At 33.2% G+C, this 27,445-nt stretch overlaps 1 protein-coding gene across 4 annotated transcripts in view; it reads right to left on the bottom strand.

The window, feature by feature from the left end:
- Positions 1-1,873: 1,873 nt before the first annotated feature.
- The window catches only part of dennd1b (DENN/MADD domain containing 1B), a 196,126-nt gene continuing 170,554 nt past the window's right edge, over positions 1,874-27,445 (bottom strand). For all 4 annotated transcript variants that reach the window (XM_073937880.1, XM_009296375.5, XM_073937881.1 and 1 more), the window contains 4 exons: positions 27,092-27,178; positions 8,827-8,897; positions 6,011-6,230; positions 1,874-4,961 (listed from right to left, as the gene is read on the bottom strand). In XM_073937880.1, the coding sequence (XP_073793981.1) occupies positions 4,392-4,961; positions 6,011-6,230; positions 8,827-8,897; positions 27,092-27,178 (948 nt within the window). In that variant the 3' untranslated portion in view covers positions 1,874-4,391. The remainder of the gene's footprint in view (positions 4,962-6,010; positions 6,231-8,826; positions 8,898-27,091; positions 27,179-27,445) is intronic.

Genomic DNA, 27,445 nt, shown 5'->3' with positions numbered 1-27,445 from the left:
ATTATTACGTCACGCCTCCAAAAGCCAAACATAGTTATTTCAGTTGAGCATGTGAACACATTGGCAAATCAGCGCCGTTAAAGAACGTGGTCAACAGCACTCAAATGTTACCAGGAAATAGACATTGTTTAAACTTCAGTATCATTTGATACCAAATTCCAGTTTTGGGACAACCCTAGTAGGATGTACCTAGTTTATGCTAATGCAGCTACAGCACCCCTTGTGGTACTTTCGTTTTTTCAAAGAATAGTTCACCCAAAAATAAATATACCAGAATTTTTAAAAGTAATATGACTTAAAGTGATACGTCGAAGTTCAGTTTCTTGCATAGACCAATCGTTTCACTTTAAATCCCAATGTATTATCAGAAGCAGAGTTGCCAGGTTTGCGGTTGTCACACTTGTGACTGGTTGATTTTTTTTTTAATATGCGAGTTTTAAAATTGAGGTATTGGAGTCATTATATTTGTGATATGATAAAAACTGTTATTGATAAAACTAAGCACATGTTTAGGTAAACTCTAGAAAGGATACAGCTGTGGATACGCACATCAATAAAGCATCGTTTTTGTAAAACTGTATTACAATAATTTATTTTGTTTTTAATACTATGACAGTTGGGTTTAGAGTTGTTAATAAAATAGTATTTATTTTAATAAATATTATAAATGTATTTTTAATAAATAACATAAAAATACTCTGTAAAACTACTGTTTTTACATTACTGTGACGGTTGGGTTTAGGGTTAGGGTAGATGTTAATAAAATACAATAAATGGGAAATATAATAAACAATATAAATAATTATTGTTAACTTCCAGCCACAACTGTATCTGATCTAGCAACAACTCATGTTTGTGAGATGAAGAGCACTAAAAGAGACAGTTGTTTATGAGCGGCTGTTTACGCTTTCATGGTAGCAGATTGGCAGGACTTTTCAGGATTTGCTCAATTATAACTGCAAAACTAAATGAAATCTATAGAAGAAAGTCTGTTGAATTACAATATAATTTTTAATATCTTAAATGTTTTATCTTAATTTTTTTAAGGATATACCTTCAAATTAAAACGAAATACACAATTTGGGTTTCAATTCTACCAGAGTTGTTTAAATTTTAACTGGAAGGCACATGGCAGTCACACAAGAGAAACCATGCCGGCTGAACTATGAATTTTCAGGTAAGAATATTTTTTATTAAAACAATCTTTTTATGATAACAGAATCTTTATATATATACTAATATAATAAAAATAAAAATAAATGTATCATAATGCATACACTGATGTAAAATATGTATTTTAGTAATGTGCAGTTGACATATTTGAGTTTTAAAATTGTTGAGCTAGCTTTGACTGGGGGATTTATTATTTTTTTTCAAAAACCTGGCAACCAGAAGCTGAGTATTAATTTTGTGTTCCCTTTATGTGTGTGTGTGTTTTTTTTTCACTCGCAAAGTGTGGGGAGCCATTTACTTGCATTTAATAGATCAGTGAAGACCCCATTTTGAGTAACAAATCTTCTTTGATGAAGAGAGAAAGTGCCTTACATCGTAGATAGCGTGAGTGTAAGTAAATTATAAGTGAAATTTCATTTTTGGGTGAATTATTCGGAATTAACGGAAGCCTGGATAGCTTAAGCATTTGTAATTTCATATTTATTTGGTCTTAGACTAAACGTCAGACTGATCATATACTAATAAGCAGAGTAAAATATATAAATCTATTTATTATCAGTACCAAATATTGTCACGTTTAAAACGAGAAAAACAATATTTCTATTATTACTATTAATCCTTTAAAATAAAAAAGCTAATTGGGATTGTTGTCTCATCTTGGATAAAAGCAGAAACCTGAGAACTGTGTTTGAAAAAATACTTTTCTCTTTAAAAATATAGCAAATTGTGAACCAGCTGTCCATCTGGCCTACATAAATATGTCTTTTTAAGATGCATTGCATGCAGAAGTTAGTGATAGCAGTTAGCAAGCTAAGCCAGCTACGGTGTCACAGTCATCAAACAATGCGTCAAAGCAAATTAAATGTTTAAGGCATCATTTTTAAGCTAGTTAAATACTTTTGTATGATTTAGTAAACTACAAACAGAGAGAAGTTCACTCCCTCATCCACAGTGATTTATCGAAACAGCGATACGAAATGCAAATCATCTGCTGAAATAAATAAAACTGGATGTCGAATTAAATCCCTTTAAGCCTTGTTTTCTATCTGAATGTACACTACTGGACAAAAGTTTTTCATCAGTAAGATATTTTTTTATGTAAAATACATTTTGTTCACCAAAGCTACATTTATTTGATTAAAATTACAGTAAATACTTGTTGTGAAATATTATTACAACTTAAAATAAATTTGAGGGATATAAACAAATAAAATAGTCCCAACTTATTTCCTACATTACATTTTTAATTTCTATAGCTTCCGAGAATCCAAATATTAATAAACAATGTTATGATAGTAGTTGTAAGATTAAGTTATGATTGTATTACCTCTTAAAAATAAATAAGTTTGAAATAGAAATTGAAATAGGTTGAAATGTAGGAAAGTTTGAAGCAGGAAATGTCCATTGGCCAAGGACATGACCACATTGAAATAGTCTATAGCAGGGGTTTCCAAACTCGGTCTTGTAGGGCCAGTGTCTTGTTGAGTTTAGCTCCAACTTACTTCAACACACCTGCCAGGAAGTTTCTAGTATATTTAGTTTGAGCTTGATTAGCTGATTGAAGTGTGTTGGGAGCTAAACTCTCCAGGACACCGGCCCTCCAGGACCGAGTTCAGACACCCCTGGTCTATAGAATCCAGTTTAAAATACAATGTACTCATTTGATTTTACATTGAATTTTGGGCATCATTAACCCAGTCTTCAGTGTCACATGATCCTTCAGAACTTATTCTATAGAACCTTTTCACATTTCCGGGTTTCTCAGTAGTGGAAGTCGTCATAGATGGGAAAATCTTCGAGCGCAGGGAATAGGAGAATAGAACTAATAATTTTGTTACAATCTTATTTGCTCAAATAATAAAAGAAAAAGTTCTCAATCGTGTTATAAAGGTGTTCAGAAAAAGAAAAACTATTTTGTGAGACTAATGACGGCAGCGAGAGGAGAGAATAACGTCAAATTTACTGTCCTCAAACATAGCTGATGCATTAGAAACCTCTCGCACAAGCGGTAATTTGTTTTTTATAATTTGACATACAACACACATAAATGCATATAAATGTTCACATGTTATTTTAAAAAATCTCAATTTAAAAACATTTAAGTAATTAAGATGCTGATGACTGTTAAACGCATCATAACCGTCCTGTGAAAAGGGTCCATTATGCTGATTTGCTGTTTTGTTAAGATCAATTATTACTAGTACTCAATCATTAATCACGACTTTCTAATTATCAATTTTGGAAACATTTTTCCTGCTTTATAGTTTTGTGGAAAATATGATTTGTTTTGTATTCATTGATGAAAATAAAGTTATATATTTTATTTTTTTACAATGTAAAGTGTCCTTAATGAATTAAAAAAGATTTTTTTTTAAATATATTTTAATTGTGATCACATATGGCAGTCCAAATATTTTTAACTTAATAATAATAATAATAATAATAATACCTGTCTCATTTCAAAGGCTGCCACATTCCAAAGTCCACACAAGCCATACCGAACATTTTGAAATGAGATGATCTAGTCTACAGAGGACAGATCTCTTAGTAAGACATAGGTGTTTTGTTTTTTAACATTTGTTTAGATATTCAAGTAAGGTAAACCTAATTAATACATTTAATCTGGAGCTTTCTGTTAAAAATGTCCTGCAGTTATCAGCGCGCAAAGAATCTTGGAACGTTCAAGGCCACAAAAGATCCACTGGTTGTGTCCTTCATTACCTGGGAAACGAAGGACGCATTTTGAGGCTGCATTTAAAGGAGCCATCGATTTTTGTTTAAATGATTCAACCTTCGTCGTGCTGTAATGACGCAGCGCCCTTCGAATGCATCCTTCGGAGGATGCAGCCTCTGAAATGAGACACAGCCATTGTTTGCATGTGTGGCGATCATCATCATATTAGAAAGATTTCTAAAAGATTGTGTGATCTATAAAATTCTATTTGAAATCTACAAAAATAATAATAAACGCTTATTTTAAAAAGTAATAACTCTTCACATTTTTCACTCAAGTTTTGATCAAATAAATGCTGCCTTGGTGAGCAGATGTAAAAAAAAATAATACTGATCCAAAACCTTTGCCCTTTGGTTAAGAAATAAGAGGACCGATCATTCATATAAACCACTAAACACCCCTGCAGATCCTTCACATAGGAAGAGTGCTGGTGTGACGTCAGAAGACAAAACAGACAATGATGAACAAGTGTTGTGCTGCTGTCTCAGGATTTGTCCCGACTGCTGTTGTTCTGAATGAACTCCTGGTTGCTATCAAAGGCCATGCTAATGCGACACATGGACTCGATCTCCTCTAACAAGCCTTTCTCCTGAGTCTCACTACTGTCTCCTTCTATACCTGTGCCCAGGAGCTGCTTTTCCCTCTCCCAGGGTACATGCACTGAAAGCTGTCCGCTTGCTGTTTTGTGCTCCTGATGGGGCCTCTGGGTTTTTCTGGAAAGGACCTTCTGTCTGGAGAGGCTTCGAGCTGCTGGGTGCTTTTTTTCGGGGCTCAGTAGGCCATCAGCTGAATTGGTTGCCTTTTCCATGTCGGGAAACAGGATCTGTATTGTGGGAGTCTCTGGGAGAGAGTTCCTCATCGGGATGTCTTCGGTGGGAGGGGGAGGATGGACTGGAAGGGAGCAGGAGCTAGTTTGGCGTCGAGGTGAAGGCGGGAGATGTTTACCGTGGACAGCGCTGTCATCTTGACCTGTTTTCCAGCCGGCTGGCTCTCCATTTCCTACTTCACATCCGGTTGCAGTAGGACTACTGCACAGAGGAGACTTGAAGCTTTTCTGGAAACAGTACAAAACATTCACAAGATCATGGCACAGATTTGAGATTTTGTCAACATAAGATCCTGACTAACTGTTGAAACTGAACATAATTACTCAAAAATAATCGAAAATTGTCAAATTAAAACTCTATCTTCTGCAATATAGATAGATCTTTTAATTTAATAAATTGAATTAGCATAAATTACTATTAAAAACTATTTAAAAATCACAAATTATAAAAAAATGAAATTTAAATAATGAAACCATTTAAATACGTTTATAATGAAAATAGTTTAATAATAATTAAAATAATTAATAATAAATAAAGTGAAGCAATATACAAACAAATAAATAAAATAAAACAATGAACTAATTATGAATACATTCAAACATATGCAACAATAAACAACAAAGAACAATAAATTAATTAAACATAGAAATATTATACATTTTTATAGCTAATACACATCAGTACAATTTTAAGTGATAAATATAAAATCCATAAATATTTAAATAATACATATCTTTATGTTTATATTAATATCAGAACCTCAGAAATGAGAAAATAATTAATCAAATATGAATTTACTTGTATGAAAAGAATAAATTTATTAGTCAAATCTAATAAAAATATAAATAAAATAATAATAATTTTTATTATATAAATAATAATAATAAAATTATATTATAAATATAATAATAATAATAAAATAGTAATAATAATAATAATAATAATAATAATAATAATAATACAACAATATTAATAGTAAAATAAAAGTAATAAAATAATAAATAATAATAAATAATAATAATGATAATAATAATAATAATACAAATAATAGTATTATTAATAATAATAAATAATTATAATAGAAATAAAAATAGAAATAATAGTAATACTAATCAAATAATAATAATCATCATCATAATAATAGTAAAATAATAATAATAATAATAATAATAATAAAACAATTATTATTATATAAATATAATATAATAATTATTTATGATATGTTAATTATCAATATATGTTAATAATCAATTAATGAATGAATGAAATCTCTGACCTTGGGATTGTAGTCGAGGTCTTCGAATGACCTGAAGAAGTCAAGGCTCTTGGCAGCGGACAGTCGGCCCTGCTCGATGTGGGATGTACTGAGCGAGTCCAGAATCTCCTCCAGCAGGTTCATCTGTCCTGACTGACTGACTTCAGACCGAAGCTCTAAATCAGACTCATCACTGTCCTCATTGTAGGACGGCACCTCCCCGCTGTCCTCAGATGAGATTCTGAACAAACACACGCAGGCAGGCTGTAAACCCAAAGCCATATGGGAGAGAAAAAAGCACCAGAGGGCAGTGTTGCCTTGACAAATAGATGCTGTTTACCTCATAAATGTTGTGGAAAACATAAACAATGGGTCAAAAGTTTGGAATCACCATGATTTTTTAAAATGTTTTTAAAAGAAGCACATTTTGCTCATTACAATTACATTAATTTGATCAAAAATGCACCAAAAACTGCTAAATTGTAAAATATTATTACAATTTGAAATACCCATTTTATTACTGAATCAGTCAAAAGTTTCAGAACAAAAAACAAGTGTTGAACCGACACCTGTGGTTTTTACTAGTTACCATACAATTTAATTAAGCATGATTAAGACTGTAGTTTAAGTAAACTTTACTAGCATCATTCCTCAGAGTATACATTCAGATGAGTTAACTTAATTGACCAAATGTGACTCAATATGAGCAAGAATTACTTTTACTGCAATAGTAAATAATACTTGTTATTAAATTAAGATGACTTAATTGACCTAAGTCAATGTGACTCAGTACAAATAAAAATGACTTTTTCTACATTAGTAAACAGTACTGTGATAAAGTTATGATAGCTTGAATTAGAGCAACGGGTTTGCATAATTCAATTAAATAAACCTAACAAATGACTTTTTACAGTGTGTTTTCATTATTATTTTGTGACGCAATGTTTAGCAAGGGCGAGGCCGTGGCGCAGTAGGTAGTGCTGTCGCCACACAGCAAGATGGTTGGCTCAGTTGGCGTTTCTGTGTGAAGTTTGCATGTTCTCCCTGCCTTTGCGTGGGTTTCCTCCGGGTGCTCCGGTTTCCCCCACAGTCCAAAGACATGCGGTACAGGTGAATTGGGTAGGCTAAATTGTCCATAGTGTGTGAATGTGTGTGTGGATGTTTCCCAGAGATGGGTTGCGGCTGGATAAGTTGGCGGTTCATTCCGCTGTGGCGACCCTGAGGGACTAAGCCGACAAGAAAATGAATGAATAAATGAATGTTTAGCAAGATTGATCAAATTGATTAAAATGATTGACATTTATAACGTAACAATATATTTGCTGATAAATGAGCATTTTTAAATTTATATTTACATTTTAAAAAATATATAATATTTTGAACAAAATAAATAAGTAGAAAAGTTATTTTATATAATAAAAATGTGTCAATGTTACTGTTTTTGCTGTAATTAAGATCAAATAAATGCAGGCTTGGTGCAAAATTCAATTTAATTGCAGTTTATTTGTGCAGAGTTTTTTTTTTATTCATTATTGTTTCAAAGCAGCTTTACAAAAAGTGCACATCATTGCATTATGATCAAATAAAAGTTATTATATACAGACATAGTTAACCAGCGATTTTAAAGCATATAGGTGATGTCTATGCACAGAGGAGAAATGGTCATGTCCAATTGAGCCTGGTTTTTCTCGAGTTTTGTTTTTCCTTAATTTTCATCAATTGGCGAAGTTTGTTCCTCGCCACTATCACGACTGGCTTGCATGGTTTGGGAGTTGTGGAGTTGCGCATCAATGGATTTGCTCTTCAGTGTTTGGACTTTCAGCAGTGAAAATTAAGCAACACTGAACTGAACTAAACTGAACTTCAACTCTGAAAACTGACACAGTTTCAGTTTACTAGAACGTCTATAATAAGCTGATTTGACACAATCTACATTGTAAAAGCGTTATAGAAATAAACATGCATTGAACTGAACGTTCAATGAAGTGAATAAAAAAACATAAAAAATCATACATTTCTAAAACCATTGACCCATAGGGTAATTTATATTTTATTTACTCCTGTGATTTAAAGGTGAATACTTTAAGAGAATTATTCCACACTGCAATGTAACATGCTGTTTGCAATTCTTTCTAATATGGTGATCCGCTGCTCAAGAACCATATATTATTATAGTACAGTTAAAATTATTATTATTAGCCCCCATTTAAATGTTTTTCATTTTTAAATATTTCCCAAATGATGTTTAACAGAGCAAGGAAATTTTCACAGTATGTCTGATAATATTTTTTCTTTTGGAGAAAGTCTTAATTGTTTCATTTCGGCTAGAATAAAAGTAGTTTTTAATTTTTTAAAAGCCATTTCAAGCTCAAAATTATTAGCCCCTTTAAGCCATATTTTCTTTTCAACAGTCTACAGAACAAACCATCATTATACAATAACTTGCCTAATTACCCTAACCTGTCTAGTTAACCTAATTAACCTAGTTAAGCCTTTAAATGTCACTTTAAGCTGTATAGAAGTGTCTTGAAAAATATCTAGTCAAAAACTATTTACTGTCATCATGAAAAAGATAAAATAAATCAGTTATTAGAGATGAGTTATTTAAACTATTATGTTTAGAAATGTGCTGAAGAAATCTTTTCTCTGTTAAAAAGAAATTAGGTGAAAAAATAAACTGGGGATAATAATTCAAGAGGGTTAATAATTCTGAATTCAACTGTATATTTGCTAAACTAATGCATCCCTGATGAGTCTTCTGTTAAAAAAAACCCTGACAAATCCAAAAATGTCAAAACAATATTACTATACTTTAATAATACACTTAAAACCCTTACCTGCTAGCATTGTCGTCATTGTTATAACTGTCAGGATAGAGCGTGTGTGGAGATGACTTCAGGTTTTGATACTAAAAAAAAAAAAGATTGAAACATTAATACATTAATACCACAGCTAACCTAAAAAAGCAACACATTTCTTGAATATTTATAAAAAAAAACTTTGAAAACTTTGTCCCCATTACAAAGCGACAACATTAATCCGCGTCCCCGACGAAGGTGCCAGGTCTGCTAATCCCTTGGCTTTTATAACACACCTGTGCAACACGTTTAATTGGCAAATTAAAGAATTGAAGCATTATTGGGCACAGCTTCACGCGGCGGCAGCCCCAGGCTTTAGGGTTCACCATTAACTAGCCGTCCACGACACGCAAACGCACACGCAAACGCGCCGCCACTCACTAAAGTAGGCCATAAACTGCCGTTTGCCACATTATCAAAGCACGCCACTAAACCGCCGAGCCCGAGGCGCGAGGAAAACGTCACGCTACGTTGCTAACCGGACGGATCAACTGGTCAATGCTCGCTGTAATAGCTTGGGCGAAAATCTTGGGTATCGGTGCATGCAGAATGGGTTAACGGCCACCCTGTCCATAAAAATAGCTGAGAGATGCGTGTAGCGAACACTTTGCCATTGGAATAAACAGGAACACATGTTGGGCACTGATTGCCCCACTCGCTAGTAGCCGGCAGCTATAATGAAAGCGATTACGGGGGGTTCAGGCCTTGAATCCTCCAAAAGGCTTTAATGGATTCCTGTGTCAGGGCCATAAATCTGGCCGGCAAGCCACTTTGGCTTAAGTGAAGGGGTTTGGATGCACCTGCGGAACTGTGTCACATTCATTTGCTGTGTGTGTTTGTGTGTGTGTTTGTGTTTGCAGTTTTGTAGCCCCTTGAGTTGTGAAGCAGACTCCGCTGTTCAGAGAGTCTGGCCTCTCTCTTGTGTTTTCTACAAGCAGAGGTGTTTATTAAAACAAGGTGAGCGAAGGATGGCAACACCAGGCCTGCATCTCAAACACCTTCTACTGAAACACACACAGAAAAGCAAACCTGTAACCCATACAAGCAGATACATGTGATAAAAGTCATTATGTAAGTTAGTCTTTCTAAAACTAACATTTATTATCTATTCTTGAGTTATAATTAGCTTTCTACCAAGGAGTGGTGTAAAATAACAAATTACAAATACTCAAGTGACTGTAATTGAGTAGTTTTTTCTCAGAAATTAGCAATTTACTAAGTAGTTTTAAGAATGGGTACTTTTACTTTCCCTTGAGTACATTTTAGAGCAGTACTGATACTTTTACTCCACTACTTTCCTTCAACCTGCAGTCACTACTTTATTTCTTCATGTCTATGGGGATTAGAAAAATCAGTCCTGTGATTCCTGTCCAATCAAAGCTCACATAGAAGGTAAATCGCGTTAGAATGAACTACCTCAAGACATGAGCGCTTTATGCAGCAAACTATTTGGAAGCTTTAAAATAGTTCAAGAAGATGTCCAAAATCTTTACATGCACTGACCCAGAGAATGTTTGGATGTATGCCAATGATGACAAGATGATGGATGTTTACTGTATGATGACCGAAATGGCCTTAAACATCCAGCAGACACAAGACATCAACATGATGTCAGATTGACGCTGTAGGGATGTTTTTGCAAGTGTTTGAAAATGAAAATTGTTTTGACGTCAGAACTCAATGTGAGGCCGACGTCAATGTCCAACGTCCAACCAAAAATCAACCAAATATCAATGTCGTATGATGTTATAGCTTGACGTTGTTTGGACCTTATGACGTTTATCTGACGTTAGATTTTGATTGCCATACCTGATAAATAAATGTCAGTTTTTGACGTCAATATGATTTAAGATGTTGGCTTGACGTTGGATTTTGGTCACTTTCTAACACAACCAAAAATCAACCAAATGTCAACATCTTTTTGGTCACTTGACGTTACAACCTAAATCTACGTCATAAAACCTAATCATTTCAAGTATTTTACATTAATTTCTCTTAAACTGGAATGATATATAACCAATGTATGATTTACAGTAAACTAAACCCCTTATAAATATTGTAAATTAATGCAAACGGCTTAATTAGTGATAGAGGACATTTCATTATGTTAATAAGTGTTGTTTAACTTGTTTTAAAATATAATAATAACAGTGTTGACGTTTTCCATCCTTTTGCCCTTTAGTTCAAAATGCTAATGAAAAAAAGATGATGCTGATATAACAACACTATCTCACGGCAAATCGTAACTTTTTGATAGTGGCTAATTAGTATGAATGTGTATGATCTCATTCGTACTATTTAGTTTGATTTACTGATCCCCAATGATGGTTGGGTTTTGGGGCAGGGTTGGGTGCCACGCATCCTTTTTAAAATGCTACTTTTTCGTACAACTGAACTCGTATGATTTCCTATGAATTAGCCACTAAACTGACAAAACATAAAATAGTAACGTTTCCTCGTGAGATCAGGCTGAATATAATGCTTTTCCATCATATTGTTTTTAAAAAGCGGATAGAAATTCACTGAAATATCACAATAACAGAGTTGACATATTATTAATCTACAACATTTTGTATAACTTAATGAGAAAACAACATATGACATGGCTCGATGACTTTTGCATGTTCCTACCAGAGGAAGAGACATTACTTGGAGCAAGTCGCATGCTTTTTCTATCAGTGTTTTAAAGATTGTTGTGCCTTTTTATAACCGAGTTGACCCGAACATAGAAGCAAACACAATTTGTTTAATTTCAAATTTACAAATAATACTGAATGTAGATGTTTCAGGCATATTATTATTTTACTTAGTAAACACACAAAAACTATGAAAATTAGACTGAATTATTCCATTGTAATTAAAGCCAAATGTTTGATTGAGGAAGCAAAGTCCAAAATAAATTTATACTAGAAGTATAAATTACTTATATAATACACACATACATTTTGACAAACTTGTTTCTTTAGATATATAATTAATAACTTTAGATGAATACCTCATGAAGGTCTTTCCCTAAATAAAGTTCTGTACCAGTGCTGTGCCTTCTTTTGTCTGATTTACATTTATTTCTTTGATTCAAATCAAACTTTGTAATGTTGTGATTTAGTTTGTAGCTGGTTAATGTGGTTTATGGATTAATATGACTTAACAGAGACTTTTTAAAAATCCCTGAGACAAAATACTTCCAAAGCAACACCGCTGACACTCTACTGACCCAAGTCTAAAATAAAAGGTCTATACTTTGGCTTATACAGTATGTGTGAAGTAGTAACAGTAATGATAGCCTAATCAAATCCATACTTATGCTTGAAAATGTATAGTAGATGATTTAAGAAAAACATAAGACAAAAGTTAGCCATCATTAAATTTCCTTTAGTTCTCTCAACACATTTAGTCAGTTATATGTTAAAACTACAGGTTTATAAGTAATTCTATAATTGAAGGAACATTTGATTTGTAAAGTCATGATTTTTTTTGTCTTTTTTTGTAATTATATAGATTTTTAATTTGCTCACTGTAAAAAAAACAAAAGACAATACAGTCCATAACAATAATATGAAACAGTTGTATATAGTACACCGTACAAAATCCTGGGTTCCATGCAACTCCTACATGTTATCCCAACACAAATCGATTAAATTCACTTAATCGTTTTTACAAACTTAAGTGGATTGAAGAAAAAACTATTACGTTTTACTATTAACCCCCCTTAAAAATTAAGAATCGTGTTGTTTCAACTCATTTGATAAGGTCTTAAGGCAATTTGAGCTCGCTCTGAGTAAATCAAGTACATTTTTTTGTAACTAGTCAAAATGGACAGAATTAATTTTCAATTTAATTTCATGAAACTAATAAAAAATAACAGTGAATGTGACTGAATACAATCAACATATGTGCAATGTGTTTCACAGTGAAGAATAACTTTTTATCAATAAAAAAAAAAAATCACAATATATATTTTAACTCAGAGTTAAGAAGAAATAGAAAGAAATTAAATACTACACCCAAAAAAATTATTTTCCTCACCATTTACTCAAACTCAAGTGGTTCTAAACTGAAATGAGTTTTACATCCGATCATGTATATGGAAATCGGGCTCAATCACGTGGTTTCAGACTCGATCGGAATAGGATGTTACCTCCGTATCAGGACTCGAATACCGGATAATATATTTATATTCTAATTTTGTGATTTTATAACACATTAATAGTTAGAGGGATTATAAAGTTGATGACAGCAACATTTCAGCAAACTGTGAGATAAGTAAATTTGGGATTGCCTGCTGGGTATTTGAAGTTGAGGTGCTGTTTGTTTTTATATTAGATTTTTTTATATTTACTGTTGCACTAAAGTCTAAAAGTGAAGAATTGATGTCATTTATTACTTGATCAAGCTACCTCACAGAAGTGCTTTGTTTGTTAGCAGAGATGTTAAATGTTAAAATAAGGTGAATTAAATAGAAAATAAGAAACATCCTGGATTTAATTCTTCGTTCTTCTTTATTATTATTATTTTTTTAATATATTATAGAAGTATCGGATTGGGTTTCGGCATTGGTAGATACTCAAAATCAAATGACTTTGACACGAGGGCAAAAAACTGATCGGTACATCCCTACTTTCTTCTGTTGAACACATAAGCAGATATTCTGAAGAATTTTGGGAGAAAAGATCTATTGACCTTCTTAGTAGGAAGAAAAAATACTATGGAAGATATCGATATTACTTTATTTTGATGGTCCCTTTGCTACATTGCATTTACATGCCAAATAAAGCTCATTAGATTATAAGTAGACTGTCAGGTTGAGGTTAGGGTTAGTGAAAGTTGACATGTACTTGCAAAGTTTCTTAAAGTCAGTTAAATGTCTGTTGAAGGAGCAGTATCAGCAGATATTAAGCAGACAGTCTACTAATACGCAAATGAGAAGTAACTGGCATGTATTTGCAATGCAACTTGTAGTCAACAAAATGTGCAAAAAGGACCATTAAAATAAAGTTTTGCAAAACCTCTTCTTTTGTGTTCAACATATGAAAGAAAGTCCATCAGATGTTGGAAAAGTGGAAGATGAGTAATTTATATTTTTGGGTGAACTATCGCTTTAAGACAATATCAGTTCTTAAAGAGACAGTTCACCCCAAAAAATTAAAGCCCTGTTATCGTTCACTCTTTTTTTTTTTAGTTCAACAAAAGAAGAAAAAAGAAGCTCAAACATTTGGAACCACTTGAGGGTGAGTAAATGGAGAGTAAATCTTCACATATCCCTTTAACTTTACCATCGCTTCATTCTTTCCAAAGTGAGTGGTGTAACAAAGTCAAAGGCCAGGAAAAGAGTCAGGGTATGAAATAAAATAATAGCCACTGTTTCAAAACCGCCGATTTGGAAAACCAAACTGCCCATTGGCTTCTTTCACATGTCCCTTAAATCACTCCGCTTCCATTCAGATCCATGCGGAAAAACAGTCCGTCTTCAGTCGAAGCGACACACAGACATGGTGCTCTTCAACGGCGACTTGAAAACCGTTAAAACTTCATCTCTCTTGTCAGGGCGGGCCGCTTTAAGAGGGGAAAAAAATCCCATCTTTTGCTTCGAGCATGGCCAAGTTGTAAGAAGCGGCAACAGGGCTTTACATTGAAGCCAATCGTCTCGTCGATTTAATAGCCAGGCTTACATTATATATTTCATATGCTATTTCAGACCAGGCACTGATCTCATGTGCTTGGCAGGAAGCAGAAAAGGGAAGATATGCCTGGAAAATGCAAACAAAACCCCCTGCGCCTCCAAGCCAAAACTTAAGCCAGCGTCTGCTGAGCTATTCAAGCAGTTCGCCTTTAAACAAAGCCCAAGACCCTCCAACTGGCTCCAGCTAAAAGCAACTTTCCCAATATCAGAGAGTCTGGATGTTTTTTTTATATACGTGTCGTCTGTGAGCATCCAGTAGGTGGCACTTTGGTTACAGCCGAGAGGGTTTTTCTTTTTCTTCTTCTTTTTTTGCGTCTCTGTCTCATGCAGATGTGCGGCTTGCAGCAAAACGTCCACCGGCCAAAAGCGCTTTCTCTCCATTTGTACGTCAATGTTTTTTGACACCCAACGAATCCATCTCCACGCTGGCAGTCCTCCAGACCTGCACAGTTTCACAAAAGCTCTCGCTGGGAGCTCGAGCTCACACGTTTGCACATTCGCCAATCCATACAACATCTATGAGGTGGCTAAATATAATTTCATTTTCAACAGACTTGAGACATCAAAACAATGCGAGTGGACTTTTGTTTCCCCCAAAGATTAGAATGTGTTATCTAGTTTTATTTAAGCAAAAATAATGACAATAAAACATGATTTACAGATGATATCTGATCAGATGTCATTCAGTGTGATATGTTAAAAGGGCATTTTTGCAATCATTTGAAGACATGCCTTAAGACTATGTTTAAGGATGACAGAACAGCTCTAACATGTGAAGTAGTTGGTAGTGTCATCTATCTAAATTTACTAAGATTACTTACATATTTCTTATTCTTATATGTGCTAGTAATAATGCAAGTTGTTGAATGATGAGGGATCATTATTTCAGTCATATGTTATTTGAATCATTAATAACAGGTTCTTGCATTCCTATGTAATAAAAATTTGGAAATTTGATTTGATGTAGATGTCAAAATGGAACATTGCATGTTTAATTTATATAAAATTTAAAATGATTTCCAATATATAAAATCCATTTCACAGATTTTTGAGCACAAATTAATTTCCAGTATGAGATTTGCGCATCCCAATTGGTGCTTTATCAATCTGTCTGTATATTTCAATTACAACTAATATGTCAAATATTTTGAACCTTTAATGTTTAGATTTTTGTGTTAGAAATATATGTAAATTAGCACAGAGTGAATGAAATTAATGGCTTAAATGCATATTTAAACCAAACTGTAAAAATAAAAAAAAATAAAAATAAAATCTGTAGCAGTAGTTAGCAGAAGTATGAAGAACGACTATTAGCTATGCTCTAACATGGCATAGGCTTTAAAATATTTTTTTGAGTTCATCAAATGTTCAGATTTTTGTGCAAGAAATGAATCCAAATCAGCAAAAGGTTAATGAAATAATGCTCATTTGCATATTTAAATCAAACATTTTTAAATAAAAAAATCAGTAACTGATGTACTGTATATTGATAACTATTAAATATGGCACACAAAAATAATAACTTGGTTCTGACTAATTTGATCTAATAATCTAATTGTTTCAATAGTTCTAGAAATAAATGCAACTAAGCAAAAAGCTAATGAAATAATGCTCATTTACTTATTTAAATCAAACATTTTTACAAAAAATTCAGTAACCGAAGCATAATACTGAATATTAGCTAAACTGTAGTAGCTAAAATATGTTATACACAAATAATAATGTGATTTTGACTTCAATTATCTAATTGTTCCAACTGTTATAGAAATGTATGCAAATCAGAACAAAGTAAAAAAAATTAAAATATGTCTAATGTCCAAATTTAAACCTAACTATAAAACAAAAATCCGTAGCAGTACTTAACAGAAATACGATAACAAGTATTAGCTGAACTCTATTATGGCACAACTTCAAAATATTTTTATGTGTTCATCCATTAATAAAATTTGTGCAAGAAATGAATCCAAATCAGCAAATAGTTAATGAAATAATGCTCATTTGCATATTTAAATTAAACATTTACACAATTAAAAATTCTGTATCCAAAGGTTATTGATAACTATCAGCTAAACTCTAATATGGCAAACAAAATTAATAATTTGGTTCTGACTTTATCCAATTCATTCCAATTGCTCTAGAAAAGTATGCAAATCAGCACAAAGTTAACAAAATAATGTATAATTTGCATATTTAAACCTTACTATAAAACAATAATTAGTAGCAGTAATTGATGAAACTATTAGCTATACTCTAATATGGCTAATATTGCTTAAATACCAAAAAAGTTTTTATGAGTTCATTTAATGTTTAAACTTTTGTGTTAAAAATGAATCCAAATCAGCAAAAAGTTAATGAAATAATGGTCATTTGCTTATTTAAATTAATTTTTTTACTTTTAAAAATTCAATAATCAAAGTATATTAATAACTATAAGCTTTACTTCATAATAGCTTAGGAAAAAAATATTTTTTGAGTTCCTTCAATGTTCAAATATTTGTTCTAGAAATGAATGCAAATCAGCAAAAAAGTTAATAAAATAATGCTCATTTGCATATTCAGTAGCAAAATTCAGTAGCAGAAGTATATCGATAACTACACTAAAAAATTTAGATTTCTTGATTTGTTTTTTTAAGTTAAGTGGTTGTAAACAATTTATTTAGGTTGTATCTAAACAAGCACATTAAGTTGAACATTACTAAATTAATTTTGTTTAGACTCAACAAAAAATTTGGTCAATTTTGCAGAAATATTTTTTTTCAGTGTATCAGCTCTAAAACGGCATACAAAAATAATAATTTGGCTCTGACTTAATTCAATAATCTAATTGTTCTAGAAATGTATGCAAATAAGCACAAAGTTGACAAAAGAATGTCTCGTTTCCATATACATTTTTTTAAATCAACAGCAGAGGTATGGTGAAAACTAATTAATTACACTCCATCCACCACCAGTGTCTTACGAAATTAAAGCTTGAATATTATTTAAAAAAAAAACAAGCATCCACAAACAAACAAACTCCAAACTATCTTCTCCAATCTGAATCCTCTTTTCTGGATACTCTGAATACATTTCTTCTGCATTGACGTCTCAAAGAGTGGACTGCTATCATGTTTACAGTGGTCACTGCTCAGGGCTCTATGTAAATGAAGGTGGAAGCCCATAAGCTGGAGCAGGAAGTGAGTATGAATTATACACAACTTGAACAGAGCTTTTTGGACTCTTTAATATGCAGCGCCGCTGAACTGGCCACGGCTATAGGGGATCCATCTGCCGGCTTCATCCAGAGTGTGTATGTGTGTGTGTGTGTGTGTGTGTGTGTGTGTGTGTGTGTGTGTGTGTGTGTGTGTGTGATTCCCCAGAGGCTGTGTGCCACTCAGAGGAGACACACACACACATACACATACACAGCTTCAGTGGGTGATAGAGATCAGCTCTTCTATGCCCGAGGCTCTGCTACTGACACCCAGTCTGGCTTTCACAGGCCCCGAGGCTCGACCTGAAAACCAGCACCTCATACTGTACTGAGCCTGAGCCACAAAACACTGCTCAACTTCTCTCTCACTGCTGCGCTGCATTCCTCACACTGACCTGCGCATCAGCATAGGAGTGTGCAATGTGACCATGTACACTGTAAAAAATGCCGGGTTTCACACAATGAATTTAAGGAAAGGAAGTAAGTTAACTATGTTTTGACAAATTTAAGTGGATTGAACATTTTTCAAGATTAAGTTGTCCCCACTAAAAACCCATTACTCTTTGGGTGCACTGTAAAAACTATTGGGTTCCACACAATTCCTTCATGTCATCCCAACACAAATTTATTAAGTTAGCTTAATCGTTTTTGCTATACATGGATTAAACATTAAACAATTAAGTTGTCCCAAAAATCTTAAAGAATTGTGTTGTTTCAGCTAATTTTAAATAAATTTAACAAACAAACATAGTTCGTTTGAGTGAATTTTTATTATACACTGTAAAAAGTGATTAGCTACTTAAAGCGAGTAAACCAATTGCCTTAAGAGAAACAAGTTGACATTACAAAATTAAATTAAGTAAACCCATTGTAACTTGGAACTGTTAAGTTGACTTCATTTTATTATTATGCAAGTTGTATTCACTTTTTTAAAAATAAAAATTAACCAATCACTTTTTCCAATACACATTTATTATATATATATATATATATATATATATCTAGCAAATGGCAGTAACTAAAATAAACCTGCTCTTCCAGACTCCACTATGTCTTTTAAATTCAATACAGGCTATATAGATTTTATAGACTTAATGAAGCACCAAATATGAAATATTGTCATAACTGCAGTAATTATTTGAAAAGAGACATGCTAAAATAGTTTGTCATTGTGAAAAAGGATTAGTTGACTTTGGAATAAGCTACAATAAGCACGATTAAGTAAGCTTAAAAGTTCCAAGCTACAATGGGTTTACTTACATTATTTTTGTCAAGTCAACTTGTTGCTTTTTAGGCAATTGGTTTACTCACTTTAAGTAACTAATTACTTTTTACAGTGTATGGACATAATAAACACTGAGAAAAAATATTCAAAGATGATTCCTTTGATTTACTAAACATTTTTTTAAGTTAAGTGGTTGTAAACAATTTATTTAGGCTAAATTTAAACAAACTTTTAAATAAATTTTAAAATAAATTCAATTTGTTTAATTCCATTGCATAAATTATTCACAACAATTTTGCAGACATCTTTTTTTTTTGTGAAGTCGATCGTTTTATATTGTGGTCTATTGTTTATTTCGTCGTTTGTCTATGTTAATATATTTTTTCAAATGAGCACAACATTACAAGCCATTTGTTACACAGAAAAATTGATGATTTTGCTGCTTAATCAAAATACTTATTAAAAAATAACCTGAACCATCACAATTCTTGAGATGTTTTGTGGCAACTTAATTGATTTATGTTCAGTTCACTTAAATTTGTTGTAATTTTGGGAGACCCTGCACTGGCCAGATGGAAAGCACTCCCTGCCTGGAAATGGCCAAAAGGTATCTGAAGGACTCACAGACAATAAAATTAAATTAAAAAATTTTCTGGTCTAATAAGACTAAAGTTGAACTCTATGGATGCCCTTCCAGCTGCAACCAATCTCTGGGAAACATCCATACACACTCATACACTACAGAAAATTTAGCCTACCCAATACATCTATACCACGTCTTTGGACTGTGGGGGAAACTGGAGCACCTGGATGAAACCCACACGAACGCAGGGAGAATGTGCAAACTCCATACAGAAACACCAACTGACCCAGCCAAGGCTCGAGCCTTCTTGCTTTAAGGTGACAGCACTACCTACTGTGTCGCCCTATATATATATATATATATATATATATATATATATATATATATATATATATATATATATATATATAGATAGATAGATAGATAGATAGATAGATAGATAGATAGATAGATAGATAGATAGATAGATAGATAGATAGATAGATAGATAGATAGATAGATAGATAGATAGATAGATAGATAGATAGATAGATAGATAGATAGATAGATAGATAGATAGATAGATAGATAGATAGATAGATAGATAGATAGATAGATAGATAGATAGATGCACATGCACAGACATGTTTATAATTTATAGCTTTGTGTTTGAGTAAAAAGTGCATTGTACTTTGTTCTATAAACTACTGATGTTTTTTCAAAATGTAAAATAATATATATTTTTGTAGCATAAAATTATAAAAAGTTGACATGTTTTCAGACATGTTTATGTTCATGTTTAGTTAGCACAATATGAATGTTTTAATGCTTGAAGAGTTAAGAAATCAGTAATTGTTGGAATTACCCTGATTTCCAACTCTAACAAATTGTTATTTTCCGGGCACTTGAATGCTCTCAATTTCAGTGTTTATAGTTTTAATTGGGAATAAATGTTATTGGAACTCATTGGAATTGGGGGAGTCGGGGGAACTAATTTGAACATTTTAATCAAAGCCTAACCTAATAAATCCAATAAATCCAGAGAAACTCAGTAACATTGTGGTAATAAAATTATGGTAACATTTTGCATTAAGCTTACAGTATTAACTAACATTAAGCGATTATGAGCAATATATTTGCGTCCACATTTATACATCTTTATGTTAATTAATGTTAATATAAATATTCTACAATTAAGTGCCCTTCATATATACATGATCTATACATGCTTTTGTGTATAATTCTTATAAATATGTATTGAATTATAATAATAAATATATATGTGTATAATAATATAGGTACAGTGCTCAGCATAACTGAGTACACCCCATTTTGAAAATGAATATTTTAATCTATTTCTTAGTTAATATAGTCAATGTATTTTGGTGTATTTAAATAAAACAGATTTATTAAACGGATATATTTATTAAAAAAATATTTTTTGAGTCACCAAACATATTTAAAAATTAAAAGACAAAAGAATTAAATTTAAGCATAATATTGCAAAAATAAATTACAACCAACAAAATTTGTCTTTTTTTTTTCTTTTTCTTTTTTTGCTTCTCTGGATTTTTCCTCTTTTTTAGATTTGTATTTAATATTTTTCCCAAACATATAAATGTGGGTGTACCAGTTTTTGGACCGTATTCGTAAGTTATTTTGTAAAATAAGCTCCATATTTGGCTTCAGTACTGACTAATCTAATGTACAGTATATGCAAAAATATAATTTGATATAGCTTACTATTACAAATATGAATATTAAAGATAGATTTGTGAGGTGTTTACTTATTTATGCTGAGCACTGTATTATATTAGCATTATTTTTTTTTATAAAAGCATTTATAAGATCAATTTTATATTCAATTAAATCAAATGTTATGCTTTAATAATGTATTTGAAAATATTTTATATAAAAATAATTCATTTAAAATTTCACATTGAATAAATGCAATTAACATTTGTTAAATAATTGCCGAGCAGGTTTCATCCCTCATGTCTTTGTTCTCACATACTAACTCTAATCCAACCAAAATCAATATTTTAAATCCATTTATGTATTAATAATGCAATTGATTACCTCACTAAACCAAAAACAGATAAAATACCTGAGATAAAAAAAAAGTCTACAAAATATTTCTTGAAAAATATCATCCAAATTCGTTCAGCAGCTAACTTAAGTGTTATTTCATATTAAACAACCAGCATTTTCACCAGCAGTCCCACACTCATATAACACCACTTATAGCATTTGTCTGTAATTATACGCCAGTACTTCTCCAGTTTTGATGAATGGCAGAAAAAAAAAAAATGTTGGTCGTCCTGCCGCTGAACCTCTATCACCTCCTGCTCTTTTGCTTTCTGTTAGACAATACGATGACTGGATTGATTTGTTCACTGATCACAAGGTTTTGTGGCAGCAGTGCGCACAAATATGACAAGTTTGAGGGGGGGCTCGTCTGGGACAGCACCACCTTAAAGCAATACACTGCAGGCAAAAACACAGCTTACATGAAGCTGTCTGTTTTAAGATTTTGTTTTTTCATTAAGTGTTTTAACGACAGTGTCTCATACAAATAAAACCTCCCAAATACACTTTTATGCATTTCATTTGTTACACATTTTATCAATGTGTTTGTTGATTTCAAATACCCATCGTTTTAAAGGTTGTTTTCTCATAATGAGTGGTCTCTTCATACATAGCTCTTTATTATGTAGCTACATAGCTATAAAATATTGCATAAAAAATGCAAAGATGCACATCAATTGTAAAATACAAAAACGTACATATTAAAACTTTTTGTTATACTATTTGGTCACACTTTACAATAAGGTTCATTAGTTAATGTTAATTAATCCATTTACTAAGATGGACAAACAATGAACAATACATTTACTACGGTATTTGTTCATGTTACTTAACATTAGTTAATGAAAATACAGTTGTTCATTGTTAGTTCATGTTAACTCATGGTGCATTAACTAATTTTACCAAGCATGGACTTAAATGTTAATAATGCATTAGTAAATGTTCAATTATGATTAAAAAATGCTGTACATGTGTTGTTCATGATTGGTTCATGTTAGTAAATGCATTAACTAATGAACCCTTTTGTAAAGTGTTACCTAATATTTTTACATAACTATACGTGGATGTAGTTTTTATTCAATAATAACAAATGCACAAACTAAAATAGACACCCATTTACAAAATAAATTCCAGCATATGGGGCAAAAAAAGCCATGTGATGTTTTATTTTAAGATATCATGGGATGACAAAAATAGGTGCAATGAGACAGCAATAATGGACAAACTGGCAGACTCACAACATTATAAAACATTTCAAATGTTGTTTTGGAAATTGTAAAAACAAAGTGGTTCAGTATTATTATGTCACGCCTCTAAAAACCATTGTGCGATCATTGCTTTCTTCTACCGCTGCAAATTTTTATTTTTGATATTTAGTTTATCAAGAAGTGCTGATTTTGTTCTATGTGACTCATTGGATGGAAAAGGTGCTTTATTTGTAAACGTTTTATGCAATGTTCTAGTTCTTTGAATAGAAACACAGCTAATCTCCACTTCAATAGTGCTTACAAGCATCTAAGCGAAGAGTTTATTCAATCTTTTTTTTTTCGTTTTTGGCAATTTTTAGAAGTAAAAAAACATTTTCTGTTTGCTAGTGATAAAATATGATTCCTAACATCTTATCTCTCAATACCTCTGACACAAATATAAATAATGAAAAAGCAGAACAAGAATTTTGAACCCGACTAGGCTAGAAATGCATGCAAATTAAACCTACTGTGCATATTTGATCAACATTTTAGAAAACTTGTAATACAAAATAAATGTAATCAATAAACTAATTAAATATGGTGATAAATATATTATATACTGTTTGTACCCTATTGACCTGCAGTGTCTTGCCTTTAGAAAAGCTCCTAATTGGAGGAGCTCCGTCTCCATACTTTTGACGCCATTCTCTACTCATCAAGTATGCAGCTAATAGCAGCGTTAATGAAGGGCTGGATGGAAAGCCTGCAGGGTGATGGGGAGGATCTGGCCGGCTGTGGCTTTTGTCCAATGCCCTTCTAGCACGGGCCACAGAGGTGTGAGCATGTAAGGGCAACAAGGGCTGGCTGTTGGTGCCGGAAGTGAGCTATTTTTACAACTAATCAACACTTGCGCCATTCAGCCCTGCATTTCTGATCAGCATTCAGGTTGCTGAGTTGCAGTTGCTGAAAAGCGAGTGTTAAGCAAAGGACACTTTTAATGATACATGATGAGTGTGTGCGTGCGTGTGTGTGTGTCTGACTAGGCAATTTATGAACCAGTAGATTTATTTTAAAATATTCAAACATGAGAGGTGACTACAGTCAGAAAGAATGCTTGTTAGAAACTCTTACATTTTCTTTTCTGGGTCCAACACAATAAAATGAATGTATTGACTATGAATGTAAAACTAAATACGCTTTCACTTGTCTGAGAACATTTTTAGTAGTGTTAAACAGCTAAAAATATTTCAGATTTAATAAAAGTGGCAGTAAAAAGATATTTTATGCTTTAAAAAACATCTATTTTAAATGCATCTTTAAATGTTATTAACATAATTCAAATGTTATCACTCAATTTAATGGGCATCAATGGTTATCAGCTGATAGATATGGGCCAGTAGGGGCCTTCTGCGCCTACTGGTAGGCTCAGAAGGCTGTTATCATCCATTCACATGGTTACTCAGCTATACTGATATAGAAGACTGCAGATTCAGATCTGTTTTTACATTACTGTGATGGTTGGGGTTAGGGTTGGGGTTAGAGTAGACCAGGAGTCACCAACATGGTGCCCGTGGGCACCAGGTAGCCCGCCAGGTTCACATGAGTTGCCTGCGGGCCTGTTCTAAAAACAGCTCACCATAGCGCCACATATAAGTAAGCTGCATCTAATATTTTTATAGGTATTCTTTTTAAATCACACTTGCATTGGTGTAAATTTGAAAATTACTTTAATTTATATATTTAAAAAAAAAAACTTTAAAAACAATTTCAGACAAATGAAGTGTTGCATATTGATATTTATCTAACTTGTTAAATCATTGTTGACAACTACTGTGAGAAATCATTAATATGATCAATGTCTTCACATAGATGAATATTATTCATTATTATTAATAACATATAATTAAAAGTAAATTAAGAAAAATGTTATTTAATAACTGGTAGCCCTTCACACTAATCGGTACCTAAGAAGCAGCTCTCAGTTTCCAAAAGGTTGGTGACCCCTGGAGTAGACTTTAATAAAATATAATTATTGGGAAATATATTAAATGATATCAATAATTCAAGTTAATTTCTGGCCGCAGCCGTATGAGATCTACAGCTGAATAACCATGTGGATGAATGATAACAGCCTTATGAGCCTACCAGTACGCGCAGAAGGCCCCTATTGGCCCATATTTATCAGCAACTAACCACTGATGATGCCCATTCAATAGAGTGATAACATTTGAATAGGCTGATCTTCCTTATAGGTTGTGCGGTATTTTAATATAAATAGATAACTTTTTATTAACAGCTGATTTGAAATGTTCTAATGTTTGATATTAGCTTTACAATGCATTCAGAAAGTATTCATAGCGCTTCATTTTTTCCCACATAATTTTTTTATGTTACATCTTTATTCCAAAATGCATTAAAATCATTTATTTCCTCAAAATTCTACACAAAATATCCCATAATGACAATGTGAAAAAAGATTTTTTTTTAATTGTTCCAAAAATAATTAAAAATAAAAAACCTGATAGATCACATGTATATACGTATTTACAGTATTCACATAATTTTTGCTCAATACTTGGCAGCTATTACAGCCTCTGTAGTCTTTTTGAATATGATGCCACAAGCTTGGCACACCTGTCATTTTGGAATTTTTACCTATTCCTTTTTGCAGTACCACTCAAGCTCTATCAGGTTGGATGGAAAGTGACGATGTACAGCCATTTTCAGAGCTCTAGATGATGTTCAATAGGATTTAGGTATGGGCTCTGGCTGGGCCACTCAAGGACATTCACCAAGTTGTTGTGAAGCCACTCCATTGATATTTTGACGGTGTGCTTTGGGTCATTGTCCTGCTGGAAGATGAACAGTTGCCCCAGTCTGAGGGACGAATTTTGTTTCTTATGGTCCGAGAGTCCTTCAGATGCCTTTTGGGAAATTCCAGGCAAGGAGTGTCTTCCGTCTGGCCACTCTACCATACAGGCCTGATTGGGGGATTGCTGCACAGATGTCATTCTGTAAGGTTCTTCTCTCTCCACAGAAGAATGCTGGAGCTCAGACAGAGTGACCATTGGGTTTTTGATCACCTCCCTGACTAAGGCCTTTCTCCCTCCCAATCACTCAGGTTAGATGGCCGGCCAGCTCTAGGAAGAGTCCTGGTGGTTCCAAACATCTTCCATTTACAGATGATGGAGGCCACTGTGCTCATTGGAACTTTCAGAGCAGCAGAAATTTTTCTGTAACCTTAACCAGCCTTGTGCATCAAGATAAACCTGTCTCGGAGGTCTACAGACAATTCCTTAGTCTTCATGCTTGGTTTGTGCTTTGACATGCACTGTCAACCCTGGCACCTTATATAGACAGGTGTATGCCTTTTCAAATCATGTCCAATCAACTGAATTTACCACAGGTGAACTCTAATTAAGCTGCTACAACATCTCAAGAATGATCAGTGGAAACAGAATGAACCTTAGCTCAATTTAGAGCTTTAAGGCAAAGGCTGTGGATACTTATGTACATGTGATTTTTCAGGGTTTTTTATTTTTAATAAATTTGCAACAAATGTTTTTTTTTTCCACATTGTCATTATGGGGTATTGTGTGTAGAATTTTGAGGAAATAAATTAATTTAAATTTTCCCAGAGATGGGTTGTGGCTGGAAGGGCATCCGCTGCGTAAAAACATGCTGGATAGGTTGGCGGTTCATTCCGCTGTGGAGACCCCGGATTAATAAAGGGACTAAGCCGAAAAGAAAATGAATGAATGAATGAATGAATGAAACAAAAATGCCCCCCACCAATTTAAGTTTAAGACCCCTGGTTTAAAGAATAAACTAAATTTATGGTTTACTCAAACACAAATCTATAATGCTGTAGCTCCAAATAGAGGATAAAAATGCAAATTAACATACTAAAATATGGTTTTCAAGACAAACAAAAACAAAAAAAACATTAAAAACTCAAGCATATAGCACTTTTAGCTAACAAACCTAGCAAAACCTCAGTCCAAAAACAGTCCAAACCAACTGCGGCCTATTTGGGGTTTGGAAATGGAGGCAGGCCAGTGAATGGTATGAATCCAGGCCACCTCCCGCATCTATGGGGGGCTCACCGCTTCCCTGCCTGAGCTTGGCAACACATCACTGACTTGCACACGCAAAACACACACACTACACACACTCTACACACGGCCGCTTTAGCCACAGCTGTCAATCACGCCGCCCCGCGTCGACTCAGACTTACTGGTGTGCAAATGGGCGCTTCTTTCAGGAGTCGGACTGTGTGTGTGTGTGTGTGTGTGTGTGTGCTTACCGCTATCCTCTGAAGTCTCCTGGGCGAGAGGCTTTTAGTGCTGGTGGGAGAACCTTCACAGTATGGGCTTTCCTCCTCTTCAGTGTCCTGCCGGCAAGCCAAAAGACAAGAGAGAGAGCTGAGAAATAGAGCACAGTGCTGGCTTAACATGTACGCAGTCTAATCACAAGCAAGTCCAAGTTCCTTAAAAGATCTTGTTTTAATGCGAAGGTGGAATAAAATAATTTGAATAGGAATATGTGTGATCAGGAGTTCCTTGCTCAGATTTCAATCATGTCAGTCGGGCCATTTTGGTAAAATTTCTTCCAATGCCTTACTATTGGGATCTTTCCTGCTATTCGCAGTCTAATGCTG

The sequence above is a fragment of the Danio rerio genome, chromosome 22, assembly GCF_049306965.1.
Source record: "Danio rerio strain Tuebingen ecotype United States chromosome 22, GRCz12tu, whole genome shotgun sequence".
NCBI classification, from domain to species: domain Eukaryota; kingdom Metazoa; phylum Chordata; class Actinopteri; order Cypriniformes; family Danionidae; genus Danio; species Danio rerio.
Note: the sequence above shows the minus strand (reverse complement) of the source record. Positions and strands in the feature narration are given on the sequence as shown.